This window comes from Lissotriton helveticus, chromosome 3_1 (assembly GCF_964261635.1).
Source record: "Lissotriton helveticus chromosome 3_1, aLisHel1.1, whole genome shotgun sequence".
Lineage (NCBI taxonomy): Eukaryota > Metazoa > Chordata > Amphibia > Caudata > Salamandridae > Lissotriton > Lissotriton helveticus.
In genome coordinates this window covers 148,868,233-148,886,645 of record NC_136061.1, presented here as the reverse complement: position 1 = coordinate 148,886,645, position 18,413 = coordinate 148,868,233, and the positions used below count along the sequence as shown (strand labels likewise).

At 45.0% G+C, this 18,413-nt stretch overlaps 1 protein-coding gene across 1 annotated transcript in view; it reads left to right on the top strand.

Moving 5' to 3' along the window:
* The window catches only part of LOC144822741 (uncharacterized), a 2,085,503-nt gene that overhangs the window by 1,431,233 nt on the left and 635,857 nt on the right, over nucleotides 1-18,413 (top strand). Inside the window, exons 90-91 of the mRNA XM_078680596.1 lie at nucleotides 14,869-15,014; nucleotides 16,415-16,505. Of these exons, the coding sequence (XP_078536722.1) occupies nucleotides 14,869-15,014; nucleotides 16,415-16,505 (237 nt within the window). The remainder of the gene's footprint in view (nucleotides 1-14,868; nucleotides 15,015-16,414; nucleotides 16,506-18,413) is intronic.

Sequence of the window (18,413 nt, the reverse complement as noted above, 5' to 3'; positions counted from 1 at the left end):
TCACGAGTACTGTTTCGCTTTAACCTGAGCAACTCCCCATAGGGAATGCTCTGTAGCAAAGGGGTGGGATGGTTGCTGGTTGCATACAATACAGAATTGCCTGCTGTGCTTTTGCGAAAAAGGGATGTTTCAATTTTACCATCCAAAATGAACACTTTTAGATCTAAGTATTCCACACAGACATTGCTTATTGACCCAGTGAATCTTAAATTCATGTCATTACTGTTGAGGACATCAATATAGGCCTTGGCGGTCTGCTCTGACCCCTGCCAAATTATAAACAGGTCGTCTATATAACGACACCATTTGATCACACAGCCCTTCTCTTCATCCGCTTCCAGCGACCTGGGCACCTGCTCCTCCCACCAACCCACGAATAAATTCGCGTAGCTGGGGGCAAAGCAGGTGCCCATCGCTGTCCCGGACGTCTGTCTGTAATAAGTTTCTTCAAACATAAAAATATTGTTCCTCAAACAGAATTCCACAAAAGTTGTCAGCATAGAATTGTGTTCTAAAAACCTCAGTTGTCTTTTGTTTAGATAGTACTTCACTGCTTCAATACCCTTGTCGTGACTGATGCACGTGTACAGACTAGTTATATCTAATACTAACAGTCTGTAATTGGGGTCCCATTTTATGTTATCAATTTTAGACAAGAAGTCCTTAGTGTCCTTTATGTATGAGTCCAGTTCCTGTACCAGAGGGGTAAGAAAATGATCAATGAAGATTGAAAGATGTTCAGTTAAGCTGTTTTGAGATGATATTATTGGTCTGCCAGGAGGATCTGTGCTGTTTTTATGTATTTTTGGAATGTGGTAAAAGGTTGGTGTTATTGGGTTATCGCTTCTCAGGAATAAATACTCTTCCTTCCCCAGCATGTTCTTACAGTACCAGCTATGGATTAGTTCATCATACTGCTGTATGCTGGCTAAGTATTTTTCCTTTGTAGACAGTTCATAATTTCCTGTGTCCGAAAGTTGTTTGTTAGCCTCTTTACAGTAGTTTTCCCTGGTCTGTAAGACGGCATTGCCGCCTTTATCAGAAGGCTTGATTACCACATGTTTATCTTGCATTAGATCAATAATGGCTTGTCTCTCAGCTTGGTCGATGTTGTTATTTCCTTTTCTGACATCTTTCGAATTTCTCACTCTATACTTTATCAGATCATTTGTCATAGCTTCCGAAAACACATCAATAGCATCCGGTGTTAATTGGGGATTGAAGTGTGATCTAGGTTTGTATCCACTTTCCTCCCTTTCTTGCTCAATGCCCATAGCTGCTGCTCTAATGGCTGCTTCATCTGTAGCTATTGGGAGCTGGCTTCTGTATTCTTCAAGGGCTAACCCATGTAAGGTTTCCACTGCTGTGACTCTCATTGGTATCCCACTCGTGCTTTTCAAATTGGATCTGGTTTTGAAATATTTGTGTAGTTTTAGTTTCCGGACAAAGTTAAACAAGTCTATTCGTGTTTGTGTATATTCGAGGTGGCTAGTTGGACAGAAGGTGAGTCCTAAACTTAAAACTTTCTTCTCGGTGGTAGTTAGAACCCTAGATGTCAAATTTATCACTGTGATATCTTCTGTTGTTTCCTGATATTGAATTACTTCTTCCGGTTCACCCAATTCGATCTCTTGGGTCTTCCGCGTCCTCTTCCTCTTGTTGCCCCGGCCTCCTCTCCTGGTTTTTCTTCTTCTCGTTCGGGGGGTTTGTTCTTGCCACCCCGTAACCATGCCTGTTTGATGACTTGAAACTCGTCCTGAAAAAGGTGTCCTAGTAGTGGTACATCAGCAGGAGGAGTGAGCACGGACATATATATGTATTTTCTATATGCTATTCAGTGCTTATGACTTCAATGAGTATACCCCTGGAAGAGAACCAGGATTACAGGTAAGTAACTTATCCTTTCCCTCTATCTGACAGATAGGAGCAGCATTCATTCCTCCCACCTCCTCCCATGTCACTGCATGCCTGCTCCACTGCCTCTTCCTATCGTCCTCCTGTTCTCAGAGCTCTAATTTCAAAGCACATTTTCGGCAGCTCCCCAGGGACTGTGAGACATTTTTTATTCTATAATGTGAACTTGAGCGACCCTAGAGTGTTGACAGACTCTACATGAGCACTATTTACATTACATAAGGCAGGATGAATTTTTGGGGGCAGTGTGAACTCGACTGACCCAAAGGTATTCAAGCACTTTACAAGAGCGCCAGTTACATTAAACATTGTCAGGTTAATTCCTTTGGTATTAGGTGTGTGGAGATTAAGCGAGGTCGACGCCGTCCCTCTCTCTTCATTATTTTCCCTCTACCTCACAAATGGGAGGACCCTGTTGTTGCTGCTATGTCCAGTGCTCCAATACCCAGGGGGCTTGAACAGTTGGCGGGCCGGGGGCTTGATGGTAAATGGATGGTTCAAGCTGTGTTTTGACTGGAAAACTCTGGAGAAGGGTGCTTGGTAAATAGAGGCCTGGGGGAGGAAGAATGTGATGTCCCCATCTTTTGAAAAAGTACTGCACTTCTTTTTTTCAAATGCTGTTCAATATTCTAGGGAAAAGATGTCCTTTTCCTTGAGTCCCCTCACTCACCGGAGTTGCCTCACGGTGACATGCTTCATCATTGGGGCCATCCCAACCCTCTGCGGGTTGAGGCGTGCTGCGACTTGCGAACTACGTAGGAGCACTTGGAGTGAGGACTATGTGTGGTGCAGTGAAAGAACGTGAGTGGAGTGGTGTGAATTAAAAATATCTGACTAGTGGGTGGAATTATTTTATTCTTGCTCCTAGTAGATATATTAAAACCGGGGTGGGTCTCTAGGTAAGTACGGTGGATCAATGTGTCCGAACCCTAGAAATTTGCCAACATGTTTCGAGTTGTCCCCTCAGCTCTTCTTCAGGGCAACACAGGGACCAGCCCTGTGCTTACCACTCCAAAATGTAATGTGAAAATAATGCCCAACAATGAGCATATAAATTAAATATACATACAACACATCAATATTCTGTCATATATGTATATGTAAGGCTTTGCTAAGCCTCTTGGTCAAATCGGGGGAGAGGAGACTCGCGTTGTGGGTTTGTGGCAAATTTCTCCTTGCTGGATAACCTACTCGGCATCCCTCGAAACATGTTGTAATTGTATAGCTCTTCAATCCCTGTTGGCACAGCACCCAGGATAATGTGCTGCTTTGCCAATCACTTATAAGGTCCCAAAGGCACAACCTATTGGCTATGCCAATGCTTGTTTTGTTAGGATCACCAGCTTTAAAAGAGTTTCAAAGTAGCGTAGACCAACTTTGATGTCTCTTTTTTTCAAGTGCTTTGGATTGTATAACTGTTATATCATATTCATTTATACAATCTAGTTTATGTATAATTTACCTGTAAGTTATGTAAACCCTGTGACGGTCCAGCTGCTCCTTAGCAACCACCCTGGAACCTGGAATTAGAAGGTCGACTGGTCAGAGTTGTTGAGGAGCTGGCCAGATCAGGGGTATTTTATGTACTGGGTGAATAAACCATTTAAGCAATATAAGCTGACCAGATTCTTTTTTTAAATTTTGACGAGGGTGGAGAAAGGTAAAGCTCTCCTGGGATGGAAAGAACAACGCAGTTTAGGAATAGTATTGGATCCCAACCATCCTTTGCAGGTTTTCCTGACAGAACCACAATCCAAGGATGATTGGGCCACCACATTTCTGAATTTATTCAAAACTAAGTTGGGGCGTCTACAAATATTTAAATACCGCATAATTCTGAAGAAAGGTGCTGTACCCAAAGTACATAAAATACAAAATGTTCCATTGACATTAAGGAATCCATTGAAAGAAGAATTACATAGACTGTGTGAAGAAGGATTGATAGAGCCCATAGAATCTTTGGAATGGCTTAGTCCTATAGTGATCACAAGAAAACCCAATGGAAAAATCCACCTGTGTAGACTTGAGGGATGTCAATGAATGCATTTGGAACGATCAGCATTCGTTACCCTGCAATAACAAAATGTTAGCAGTTGTATCTGGGGGTACATTTTTCAGCTCATTCGATCTGTCAAGTGCCTACCATCAGACAAAATTACACAGAAAAAATCCACGCATTTGTCATCATTTATTACACCCGAAGGGACTTACCAATATATTTGCATGCCCTTTGGGTTGGCATCTTCCTCCGCTGTTTTCCAAAGGGTCATGCAAGAGGTGTTAAAGAATAGTCTAATGTATTGTTATTATAGGATGATGTGTTGGTGTGGGGAAAGTGAAAAAACCAGCATGATGAGAACTTGAAAGTAGTTCTAAATAGACTAGAGAAAGCAGGACCCATCATTAGTCTCCCTACCTGCAAGTTTGTCAAACAGCAGTAAAAATATTTGGGACACACGTTAACCTGAGATGGCATCAAACCCATGCATAACTTGTTAGAGGCAATTGAGAAAGTGGCATCCCTGCAAGACAAAGACCAGCTGAGATCTTTTTTAGGTCTTGCAGAATATTATTGCTGGACTACAAAAATGTATGGGAGGAATTTTCTGTATGTGAAGAGGTTGTGAAGAGATGTGATAAATTAGTAATACCAGAAAGTTTACGTGAAAGATTAATGACCATAACACAGGATACTAAGAAACAAAAGGTGTGGAGGGTCAAGGGGAATATTTAATGACCTGTCTGCTCACTCCCCTATTGTTAGGACATGAAACACAAAAAAGAGCAGAACAGGTCAAGGAGTGGTGTATAACTAAACCAGTCACTAAGGGCCAGTAGGGTATGAACGCAAACTAGTGTCGTTGAGAGTTATTGGAAAACAGAACGCTAGAACAATTCCCATCAGACCACCCATTCGGTGGAATTCACGTCATATGGGAATTGCTGATCAATCCAGAACACATCCAGCCATGTAGTGCCGGTGTGGAACTAGACGTCAGAAACTAGCCATGATGTTTTCCATAAAGTGGACTAACATTAATGTGCAGTGCGAAAATGATGGTGAAGGATAAAATTAGCTACACAGATTCTAAGAGAACGTACATATAGAAAGCTGTGTGTCAAAGATTAAAACCACGCCTGGTAGGAAGACTACCTTTTGGCGCTGTGCAAAATGGTCAACATGTTTCAGCTCTCGGGGCATTGCCCCAGCTTTCTTCAGGACCTACAAAATAGACCAGCTACTGCAACTATAACTACACTTAGTATGTTAGATGAAAAATTAACAAAGGTTTACTGTTAGACTGATACATATCTACCAGCAACTTCAAAGTTTGAACGTCCACTGGGGAGGAAGCATGTCTTCTTCCCAGCTTTGTGTGGGTGAAGGCCTCACCTCACCCGGCGACCGCTCGGGATTATGAGGCCCCGCTCTGTCCGTCGGTACCCCTATCCATATGCCAAGCGGTCGTGGAGGTTTGTTTCATAACACAGGATAGTCATGATGGCATTTCGGTCATGAAAAGAAAAGTAACAATGGATTTTCTCCACTTTTTTCTTGGAGTCTGGATGTAAATAAATATTACAGATTATCAGTGACAAAGAGTCTTGAGCCCTCTGCAGTCAATTGCCGGGGTCTTGCATCAACTCAATTTTGATACACTGGATCCATTGTTGTCCTTTGTCGATGGTAACGTAGGTCCAAGGGATACCAGTGTTCAAGTAGATCAATAGACCTACGGCTGCCCTTCCCGAAAGGCCTCTTTTGTTGGCATGTAGTTGGATTTCCTTGAAACCATCTATATGCTGGGAGGACATTAACAAGGTTTCTTGGAGTAGAATAATGTCGAATTGTTTTAGGAATGACATTAATTCTACATCTTTGGTTTTACCCCCCAGACCATTGATGTTCCATGAGCAGGCTTTCAGAGTCGGTTTTCATGCTTCCACCATCCTTGCATCCGATGTATTTTGCATTGGGAGTAGTATTTTCCGGCATTCTTTGAATCCCCCTGACTGGCCTTGATGGATGATTCGTAAATTGGCCCATCCCCCCTTGACGGTGTCCCTGCCACCAATGGCCCCCCGGAGAATTCCGCCTTCTGATTTGGATCTTTTTTCTGCCAACATGGATAATGGGCCTGGGTATCTTTCTGGCGTGACCGGTCTGATTTCAATACCCCACTTGGCGAACTCTTCTCTGTGTGGCCAAACTTCTGTGGCTATTTCGGGGTCCTTCCATGTTGTCATTTCTCTCCCGTTTGTGTTAGGAATTATTATAAATTTGATACTTTCTATGTGGTTTGAGTTCACATGTTTTAACGTCTCAAACAGGTTAGAGAGTTTTAATATGGCACTCTGGTTGAGAATGTCATGCCCCCTGAAGCATGCAGGCGGCGAGGCGTCAGCAGGTGTAGCTGAGTGGCGGTTGGGGAGGCGGCCCGGCCTGCAAGCAGGTCAGAAGTCACCCCGATCGCCCGGCAGCCGGCACCTTTTGAGGTGGAGAGGGAGGGCGGAGCAGCTGGGAGGCAGGAGCGGGGCAGCGAGGGGGCGTCGCTTCAGTAGGAGGTGGCGGGAAAACCAGGAGTACAGAAGGAAGAAGGGGAGGGGTTGGGGGTGATGAGCTGGTGAAAAATACGGGATTGAACAGTGGAACGAATACAGAAAATAAGAGAATACACAACACAGTACAATCAGACAGTCAACTTTCAGAGCGGCAAAAGAGCAGTGGTCACCGCGGGCGCGAACTCGCGCTGGGAAGCAGCGGCGAGGCATCAGCAGGTGGAGCTCAGTGGCAGTTGCGGAGGCGGCCCGGCCTGCAAGTAGGTCAGAAGTCACCCCGATCGCCTGGCACCTTTTGAGGCGGAGAGGGAGGGCGGAGAGGCGGGAGCGGGGTGGCGAGAGGCGTCGCCTCAGGAGGAGGTGGCGGGAAAACCAGGGGTACAGAAGGAAGAAGGGGGTGGGGGGTGATGAGCTGGCGAAAAATACGGGAATGAACAGTGGAAAGAATACAGAAAATAAGAGAATACACAACACAGTACAATCAGACAGTCAACTTTTGGAGTGGCAAAAGAGCAGCGGTCACCGCGGGCGCGAACTCACGCTTGGAAGCAGCGGCGAGGCGTCAGCAGGTGGAGCTGAGTGGCGGTCGGGGAGGCGGCCCAGCCTGCAAGCAGGTCAGAAGTCACCAGATTAAAATGATGGAATCTGTACTCTAAGATGTAAATAAGGTCTCAGCCAAACTTTTATTATAGAGTAATTGACAGTCTTCAATTAATTAAGATGGCCCATGCTTCATTTGGGCAAGTTAGCCAAGAGAAAATTTCATGGATTTGTAGTGAGACAGAAAATCGCAATACTCTATTTTGACATGCACTTGGGCTAAACCATGCTCTGGCTCTCCAGTTAGTTGCCACGTTGCCACACACCAGCTCCAGGTGAACCCGAAAATAAATGAAAATCCAACCACTGAGTCTGGTGGTGGAGGAGTCCAGCAGCAGAGTGAACCCTAACGCCTTTCCGATTACTCCTCCAATGTATGGAACTGTTTGTCTTTGGGACAAAGTTAGTGAAATGTTACTGGCAGTCCCAGAAGACATATGGACTTCCTTGGCCCAAACAATTCAGAATGGCCAGCAAATGGCCAAGTTTGACATCTTATCCACATGTGGGTGAGGTCCACAGGCTTCTCCGGGGATGTCTAGTAATCCATAATGGACCTGCTGTTTGATGGATCTCGCCTGTTTGGTAAAAAAAGCAGACCCGGCTCTGGAAATGTTTACGGAGACCTAAGATATGGCTCTCTTCTTGGGTTTCTGCATCAGTTCAGTGATCTCCTCAACAGTTTTGCCATTTTCTGGGATTTGACAGAGGCTTCAGTATTGGCAGCACCAAGCTCTGTCGCCTACACAACTGACCTCCGAGACCTTTTAAGGTCAGGCCTTGGTCCCAAAAGACAATTTCCATGTCATGAAGGACAGTGCCCATCCCAGTCCCAATTCCCTCAGTAACAACCTCAAAACATCTTTAGTACCCACATTCATACCCAGAACCTTCATTTCATAGGCATGATCTGTCACTTCCTCCAGGGGTGGCAGCGCATCACATCTGACAAATGGGTCCTTCAAATCATCCAAAGGGTTGATGCTCTGTTGTTCCTTTTTGATCCACTGCATCTCCCACCTACATCAGAATAGCTTTTGGAGGACCAGCTGTCCATTTTGAGTCAGGAGGCACAGGATCTTTGGTTATAGGAGCCATAGAGAGCGTACCAACCTCGGAAGTAGTAACTACATTTTATCCCCACTACCTCCTTGTGCCAAAGAAGGACATAAGCCTTCATTCTGTGTTGAATCTTTGCCCTCTCAATGCCTTCTTGCAAAGGACAAATTCAAGATGATCATTGTGGCTCAAGTTCTTTCTGCCTTGGTTCCAGAAGACTGGATTGCGTGCAGTGGATCTGCAGTGTGCCCATTTCTATTTCCTCCTCCTGCAGACCCACAAACACTATCTGCAGCTCATAGTAGCCCACAAGCATTTTCAATTTGATGTGCCCCCTTTTGGCTTCATCAGTTGCCGTTGGGTGTTGACAAAGGTGATGGTGGTGGTTGTGCCCATCCTTGCGGGCCAAGGTATTAGTCTTCCCCTACCTTGGCCCCTAGATGTTGGAGGTTGTCTCACCACAGTTAATCATTGACCACCTCTGGGGTTCACAATCAACCTGTGATATTACACCTGACTCTGTTACAGAGGCTTTGTTTCATCTGAGCCATCCTAGATGTAGTGTACTTATGTGCCTTCCATTGAGAGCAACTCCTTGGTATACTGGCCTCCTGCTCATTAGCTATGCCAGAAGGCACATACGAGTCCTGCAGCGGGATATCAAGTCTCAATGGGTCCAGCACCAGAGGAACCTACAGGTCCCATCCAGGTTTTGGAGGAGACTGCAAAAGATTTGCAGTGGTGACTGTTCGCCCACAATTGGACCAGTGGCAGACCCTGCTCCCTACCACACCCAGAGCTGACAGTGGTGAAAGAGGTGTCACTACTGGGCTGGAGGGCTTATCTGGGCAAAATAGAAATCACAGGACTCCGACCTTCGGCAATGACCCACCTCCACATAAACTTGCTGGTGTTGCGAGTGATTTACTTGCCATTAAAAGCCCTCTTACTGGGTTTCTGCACCAGTTCAGTGATCTCCTCAACAGTTTTGCAGGCATTCTGCACATACACAATACTATGCGCTGGATTATGGGACCTTGGTGTATAGGGGCTGAGCCTTCCTACCCCATTAGTGCCCATGAGCCCAGGACTGATTAGCTATAGTGTCTCTCTAGCTCTCCTATGCACAAATAGAGAAACCAATGATTAGACACCCCAGAACACAAACCTCCCAGATCTCTCAGGAATTGCGGTAACAAGACATTCCTTTCCGCTCACACTCTGGTACTTGTCCACAATAAGATCTGACGGAGACACGAAGATAGTTTAGAATATCTATTTTAACTAACGTGCTCTAAAATGCAGTTCACGTGCCACAACCAGCAGCAAAATGCATACTATCAATACAGTTAGCAGCTAGGCCTTATATCATAAAGGGAGATGCCATTTTATAAAAACAGTGGATAAAGGACTATAAGGCCTAACTACCCTCCCCTTGGTAAGCAGAAGTATTATTATATAATAGAATATCTCTGGGCTTTGTCAGCAGACCCCATACCTCAAGCCATAGATCGTATTTCTACATCACAAGTGCGGGTTGCTCTTCTCCCTGGAAAGGTCCCACTCCAAGTGTGTGTTACCTAAACCTGTATCCCCATAATACCAAAGTATGAGTCTCCAGCATAAACATCTGCATTGGTATGTTTTGTCTAAGTGCTAGGGCCTGACCAGAACAGAATAACAAGAGGCCATGTTTATCGACTAATGTTCAGACTAAACTCCAGGATCAGGCAGAGAATGAGCTCAGCAAAGAGTTCTCATGTGAAAGGCATAAACAGAGTCTTGCAAAAATAAAGACATGTAGTGTTGTGCGCAAAAGCAGCATCATGGCTACCGGGCTCATGCTATCTTAAAGATGTCGACAATGTCCTTAGCGACCACGTGACATTACCAACCATTAAAGGGAGACTGGTATAGATTCTCCCAGGCCATACCAGTACCTTGTGTTCCTCGTGCCTGTCCCAGGAGGGTCTGCTCCAGTGGTACTGGATGGGTCATTAGGGCATCTCCCTGGGCATGCACCACCTTGTGGATCTTTGAACCCCAGGGCAGACTAACTCAGCCGGCGATGCCTAGCAGATCAGGAATTGCAACAATCCCACGAGGGCGCAGACTCCGGCTTGATCTCTTTGCCCTCACCAAGAACACGTAGTGTCAACACTTTGGTGCCTTGGAGCTCCCAAGAAGGCTCTCTCTCAGAGACACATTCTACCTAGTGAGGAGCACTGGTCTCCTGTGTGCCTTTTTGCTGGAATCTGTCCTGCTCTGAGTTCTGAAGAAGATCAGGGATAACTGTACCAAGTCATCTTAGTGGCTCTGGATTGTCCTCGGACAGTGTGGCACAGGAAACTTCTGGGCATGAGTATCTGTCCTCCTATTAGATTGACGCTTTGGAAGAGCCTTCATTTGCAACAGCAGGCCTGCTCAATCTGCACCTCCATGCATGGAGATTGAGCAGTGGCGGTTGGTTTCCTTTGAAATTCCTTTTATAGTCGTTGATATGATCTTGGCAGCAGGCAGCCTTCCACTAAATCAGTGTACTCCAGAGGCTGGGATACGTTTGTGGCTTGATGTGCCATCAACCAGACAGACCTGTTGCAGACCACATTGTTCAATGTTTTGATATTTGTTTTATCTTTGGCGCAATAAGGGTTTGCAGTAGGCACTGTTAGAGGTTACTTCTCAGCCCATTTGGCCTTTTTACATTTGCGAGGCCTGCAGTCCTTAGTAATTTACCTGTTGTGATGACATTTTTAACATTGGCATTTAACTTTGGTTCTCACTTTCCTAATGTGCACCACTTTTGAGCCCATGCACAGTTGTTCTTTACACCTTATGATCTTGAAAACTCTTTCTGGTCACAATAACATCAGCCCATCGCGTGAATGAGCATTAGGACCGCTCAATCAAGCTGCCTTATGCCAACTTTTTTTCTGGACAATCTGATTTTGAGAACCGGATCTGAGTTCCTGCAGAAGGTAGTGGTGCTTTTTAATGTCTGGCAAGCTATCTCTCTTCCAAAATTCTTTGCTGCCCAACATCTCATGAAAGAGGAAGAGAGACTATATGGTTTGGACTCCAAGAGAGCACTGAGTTTTTACATTAATTGTACTTAGCACGATCAGGTGGACTACCAGCTCTTTCTGGGATTCTCTGGAGTAAAGAAGGGCAAGGCTGTGCAGAAGCAGACCTTATCACCCCAGAACATCCCCTGTATTAAGATCTTCTACACATTGGCTAAGAAGCTGCCTCCAGAAGAACTGAGAACTCACTCTCCTATAACCAAGACTGCTATCACTGTTTTAGCATGTGGAGTTTCAATCCTGGATATCTATAGTCAACAACAGGATATCCTTCAAGCTCCTCACCCACGCACACAAGGCACCCCACAAGACCGGCCCAGCCTACCTCAACAGACGGCTCTCCTTCTACATCCCCAACCGCCAGCTACGCTCCGCCGACCTCTCACTCGCCACTATCCTGCTTATCCGAAGAACAACCACCAGTTGGAGATCCTTCTCCCACCTCGCCGCTAAGACATGGAACACCCTCCCCCTGAGCCTACGACAGACCCAAAACCTGCTGACCTTCAGGAGGATACTCAAGACCTGGCTGTTCGCTCAGTAGCGTCCCCCTCCGTGCCTTGAGACCCTTGCGGGTATGTAGTGTGTTTTACAAATGATTGATTGATTGATTGATAGTATAGGAACAAGGACAACCAGCCACCACAACAGGTACCAATAATATTAAAAACATGTTTACACTCTCCTGCTCACTTCTGCACAACATGCTCTTTGTGTGAAAACAAGAAAACAAACAAAAGCATGAACACATTCAAGTCTTCTCTTCACCATGTCCCACTTTTAAATATCATGCACCCTACCTTGTGGGCTACAAGCCCTACACAAGTGTGACTTACTAATATGTAAAATGGAGTGTTTTACATGTTAAAAATGGTTATTTTACCAGCTCATACTGCAGGTTTAAACTGCAGCAGTCATGGTAAACCTGAAGCCATGTTTTCCTTGTCACCATAGCGGATGGCACAATAAGTGCTGAACTTTGCAGGTGACATTTAATTTTTCATGCCATGGCCGCAGTTGCTACACCATATACTATGCCCTTTAGGAGAGTTAAATACCCCAGACAAGGATTAGTCCATTTGTACATTTTAGCGTCAAAGCACATATAATGTGCGCTGGAGAGCAGTGGCCTAGGGCTGACCATACAAAAAGGGGCATTTTCTCACGGTTGTACATTTAAATACCCTTTTGGTATTTAATATAAAGGTTTGGGAAGCTGGCTTGTTTGCAGTGTGGTTTCCATTGTTTTAAAAAATGACCAAGACTTTTTTTTTTGTAGGAGCCTCCTTCCTGAACACACACTGCTGGCATCTACTTTATTGTGTTTTCAAATACAGCAGCAAGGAAAGGGAAACCTCTTTAGTGATGACGAGCTTGCTTTTTTTGTTCAAGGTACAGTATATACTTTTGTATTATTGCATAGAAATGAATCATGAGAAGGCGTGAGAAGGCGGTTCTGACCATCTAATCCGCATTGATTTTCTGTTTTTTGATCACCTGCTTTTTTTAGCTTTTTACTGTGTGCGTACCTCATAACCTGGGACTCCCTCACAGTAAACTCATTGGGTAATGGACTGCATGTGCTTAGTGCCAGTATCTGCCTTGTGAGGTAAGGCCGCTGCGACGCAGCCAGGGTAAGGCTCACTGGCCTGTTTACATGTGGACACTTGCACACGTGCGAGGGCTGTGTGTAGGAGACTCCTGTCTTGTGCAGCCCAGGAACTGCACACAGGTAGCCTGGCACAGAAGAGACTATGCAGAGTTTGATAGTGACCTGGAGTAGTCCTTATAATGGAGATGTACACATGTAGGGAAGTCAGTCTGCTTTATAGTACTCCAATGGGAGAGGCTGCCTTAGGGCACAGCATAAGTTCCCTTTGACTCAGAAACTCCAGAGTAATCTGTGTGAAAAGAACAATTCAGAAACTCCAGAGTAATCTGTGTGAAAAGAACAATTCTGTAAAGGCCAACAGTATATCTGTACAGCTTATGGGTCATCCAGAAATGTCATGTTTCTTTGGCTCAGCTGAGCATCAGAGCCCTGGCCTTTTGTGACCCTCTTGGGCTGGGTTAATTACTTTTCTCCCCAGCTGCTGGAACAAAGGCCTCACCCCTCCAATAAAGCAATTGACTGTGCTTATGTCAACTCTCATGGAGGAAGGGAATGGATGAAATTTCTCTGCATCAATCAGTCTGCTGTCATCCTGTGCCAGGGAGAGGGCCTGCCGAGACCATTCCACTAAGGAGGGAGTCCAGACCTCTTGAGCCAGACCGGGGGTGGGAGGGCTCCTTTGATGATTTGCTGGGGGAACGCCCTGGCAGTGATGTCAGCGAGGGGTGGAGCTGAGATCCCCAGAGCACATGTAGCAGATGTGTCCTGGGTGATACCATTGTGAAGTATCCCAGATGCCTGTGCAGGAAGGTTAAAACAGAGGCAGAGAGGTGATGCGGCACCTCAGGATAGGCCAAAGGTGCATTCCTGCTGGCACCTACTACCCCACCCCTTAAAAGGTCTTGCGCAGGGGGGAGAGCTCTCTCTTGGATGTGCTTTTACTGAGGATCACTGAGAATGAAGGCTGACGCCATGGACAATTGGGAGGAAGAACCCCTTGACTGTGCCCAGGACTAAGGACTCAGTCTCTGATTGAGAGGTGTGGCGCCGCGGCTAGGGTGACAGACTCCGGAATCTGGGGATCACGGTTCGATCCCCGGCACCGGCGGCAGATTAGCCCAGCACCATGTGACTCTGGGCAATAGCTTGCTTAATCTTCCCGACGGCCCCCAGCGCCTAGAGACCCTTGCAGGTGATTTTGCGCTTTACAAATGTGGATTTATTTTATTATTCATTATTATTATTGACCCTAGGACCAGTGGGGGAAAGACTGGGCTTCTGCGCAAGGAGGAGAGAGGCCCTGAATGAGAGCAAATCGATCATTCCCACCAATGCATACATATCATTGTTGCCATTGTGAGGCTCTAACATGCACAGGAACAATGCAGAGATTTCTGGCACTTTAGACAAAATTGTATTTTAGCTTTGGAGCACTTCCATGGACTCATAAAAAGACGATTCTGGGCCTTTGTTATATAATTTGGCACCATCTAGCAGTGATACCCTAAGGGTTAATGTTGTCATGTGGAAGAGATGGCCCTGTTTTTGTAGCATATCATGTAATACTGATGGACAGCTATGCCTTGCCCTAAAAGATAGTGTGGTAGAAAGAGAATATGCAAGTCTATTGGTTGACTACCATTAGTGAATAAAACACGCATCCCAACGTGATACAACCGAAAGGGGCAAGGACTCTTGAAAGGGAAAAAGTACACTGTATGTGTGAAGTAAAGTTCAAACTTCATTGTTTGGTGGAGGAGGTTGAGGAAAGGGACACTACATCTCTCTCACCTACATTTTCATTAAAAAACAATATCGACAAAGCAGGTTTCAGTTCCACCAAAAGGATATGGCACTTTTCTTGTGAGAGAGAGCAGGCTCTAATATCACTAGCTAATGACAGCTAGTCTCAGTAGCAAGACTCCATAACACATGTGATATATTTGATTGCTTGTTAGATTTCATATGTTGTAAGCATGTGCAGTGAATCTCTTCTCATATGATAAAGTTTCGAATCTCTAATATCATTGGTATTTGCAGGAAGTTCTGCCTTTGGTAACTCTGCTCTTGGACTGGGAGACATGGGTGCTGATCTCAGCCCCCCGCCATGGCTCCCCTCAGACAGATGGGAGGACGTGCTGGTTTTGTCCACGGTTCCAGGCACTCTACACAGTGTGTGCATACAGGTCGGCTATATGTTCAATTATTATTAACAATGAAGTATATTAGAACTTGAATATGTTTTCTTTCAGCATGACATTCAGCTCAGAGATTGTACGTATGATCTGGAGACCAGGAACCTACACTTGTCTGCCCTTCATGTCTACTAGCCTGACCCCATTTGCGGAAGTAGACCACATGTGCCTGCTCTTGCAGAAGGATACAGCCACAGTATCAGTAAAGCTTGGAGGCCAGGCAGTCAGCAGGGATATCTAGGTTGGTGGCTGCCAGTGGCGTCTACCCATCTACTGAGCCCGTTGTTGGCAGAGACTAAGTTTGGGCGAAGCCCTGTAAACACTTTCCCCACCCTATTTAAACTGCACATATTTTCCAACATATGTTGATAACTTTCTAACCTTTCTGTAGATACAAAAAATCTATGGCGATATGCATTTATGGCAATTTATCAATCAATCGGATTTGTAGAGCGCGACTGCATCACCTGTGAGGGTCTCGAGGCGCTGGCTGCCGGTTCCTATTGGTTGAACATCCAGGTCTTGAGGTCCTTCCTGAACTGCTGGATCGATGACTTTATTCCCTGATTTGCGCTTACCCACAATATATGTCCAGTGTAGCTAATATATTCAATGTGCTTGAACCTGAAGGCTCTACAAGTGTAGTGTGTGATGGCTTGTAAATGAGCTTGCAAGGTAATAAACCTGTTACTGGGTCAGTTATTGCCTTATTACCAAGTATGCTTGGTAAAATTGCTGTATGAGCAACATGGGAGGGGGAAACCGCCATTACAACGAAGCCTTTACAACGAAATCGTTAACCACGCATGCAGTACAACGCATGCGTGGTTAACACGAAAGCCTTTACCACGCATACCTTTACTACGAGGTTTGTAGTAAAGGTATATGTGGTAAAGGTAAAAAGTAATAAAAGGGGGGCTTGGGGGGGTCTCCCCCCCAATAAAGAAACTCACCTGAAGTCACGTCGGGTATCAGCGTCGTTTAAGAGAAAACGGAAAATAAACTTCCGCTTTCTCTTAACGACGTATGACGTCACCACGCTAGTAATTGTGGTAAATGTTATGCGTGGTAAACGAATTCCGTTGTAACGCATGCGTGGTAAAGGCATGCGTTGCAACGGAATTCGTTGTAACGTCATATATTCCATGGGAGGTATAGATAGAACCCCCGCCTCTGTCTTTTGTTTACAAATACCCATCATGCTTTGTAATGAGGCTTTATAGGAAGCACCAAGTTCACTACACTGGAGGAGCATGATTTTTGGCTGACACATTGTTTACCATTTCCTAGCGACACCGGAAGCACTGCTTAAAATAAGCTTTTCTGCTGATTTTTATTTTTACTATCGAAGATTTAACTTTTTATCATTTACTTCCTTTTCCTGTTTTCAGGTTGCAGGGAAATCATCAATCTGGGAGAAATGGTACAACTCGGTGTATCCTGAATTAGAAAAAATTCCCTTTGAAGCTACTGAGAATAAAGGTAATGCCAAAGTATACGGATTTAAAATACTTATTTTATCTTGAGTGATTTTTTGTGTTTCTTGCTATGTCTAAGAGCCGCAGGGTGTTCTATTAGTATTATTAGATCCTGGATGAAGTGACCCATCTTCAGGTTTTCCTAAACTGCCTCAAAAGAAGAGTGTCTGTGCAGTGCCTAATTTGTAAAGTGCCAGGGCCCTCATCATCAGGTCATTGCAACTTACACTGCCCATTTTCCACGCCGCTCTGCCAATGAGAGTACCACTCCAGCTACCCATCATATTACTACGAGTGTGACAACTCTGACTATCCCTGCGCCCCAAAGCTATAAGAATGGCTTGGGTAGCATGTATTAATCGTTTTCAATGTATATTCAACTAATAAACAACTGTTGTTGTGTTCATCACTAAATCAGACAAACAGTGCCACCAGGTGTCAGACTGTCACAAGTGCTGTGGTTAACAAGTAAGTGCTGGTGACGAGAACTGGAAACCACCAACTCAAAATAAGCACGGTGCCTGTCTATACAGTTGGGAAGTGGGAGACTCAACTTACGGATGAGACACTCAGAAGGTTGGCAGATCTGGATGACCTCTGTAGGTTGGAGTGGGTGTTGTGCTTGTTAGGTATTATTGTACCTGTCTGGATATTACAGATGAGACAGTATGTTGGCAGATCACAGTGGCCTCTGTGAGGTAGAGTGTGGCTGTCCATGCTGGGTATTTATTGGGCCTGTTTGGATATCATGGATTATGCTCACAGAAGGTTGGCGGGTCTGCATGACCTCTGCGAGGTAGATGGCTGTGTATGTTGGGTATTAATTGTACCTGTATGGGTATCACAGATGAGTCTCTTAGAAGCTTGGCAGATCTTGATGACCTCTGTAAGGTATAGCAGGACTTTACCTATTGGGAATTAATTGTACCTGTGTGGATATTGTGGATTAGACTCTTAGGATATTGTGGATTAGACTCTCGAAAGACTGGCAGATCACAATGATCTAAGTGACCTCGAGTGGGGCTCTGCTCGTTGGGTATAAAGGCAGAAGGCTGGTAGATCTCTTAGTGACATAGGGCAGAGCTGTGCATGTTGGGTATTAATTGTACCTGTATGGGTATCACAGATGAGTCTCTTAGAAGCTTGGCAGATCTTGATGACCTCTGTAAGGTATAGCAGGACTTTACCTATTGGGAATTAATTGTACCTGTGTGGATATTGTGGATTAGACTCTTAGGATATTGTGGATTAGACTTTCAGAAGACTGGCAAATCACAATGATCTAAGTGACCTGGAGTGGGGCTCTGCTCGTTGGGTATAAAATGATACCTTTTTAGATATTATGTATGAGACACTCAGAAGGCTGGTAGATCTCTTAGTGACATAGGGCAGAGCTGTGCATGTTGGGTATTAATTGTACCTGTATGGGTATCACAGATGAATGAGTCTCTTAGAAGCTTGGCAGATCTGGATGACCACTGTAAGGTATAGCAGGACTTTACCTGTTGGGTATTAATTGTATCTGTATGGATATTGTGGATTAGACTCTTAGAAGACTGGCAGATCACAATGATCTAAGTGACTTAGAGTTCGGCTCTGCTCGTTGGGTATACATTATACCTGTTTAGATGAGACTCTCAGGAGACTGGTAGATCTCAATGACCTTAGTGACGTAAGGCTGTGCGTGTTGGGTTTTCATTCTGTGAATTTGGATATCATGAATCAGACTTGCAGAAGGTTCCCGGATCTGGATGACCTCTGCGAGGCAGAGCGTTGTGCCTGTTGAGTATTAATTGTACCTGATTATATATTATGGAATAAAACACTAATAACTTGGGGAGATCTCGATCACCTCTGTGAGGTAGAGTGGGGCTGTGCGTGTTGGATGTTAATTGTACCAGTTTGGATATTA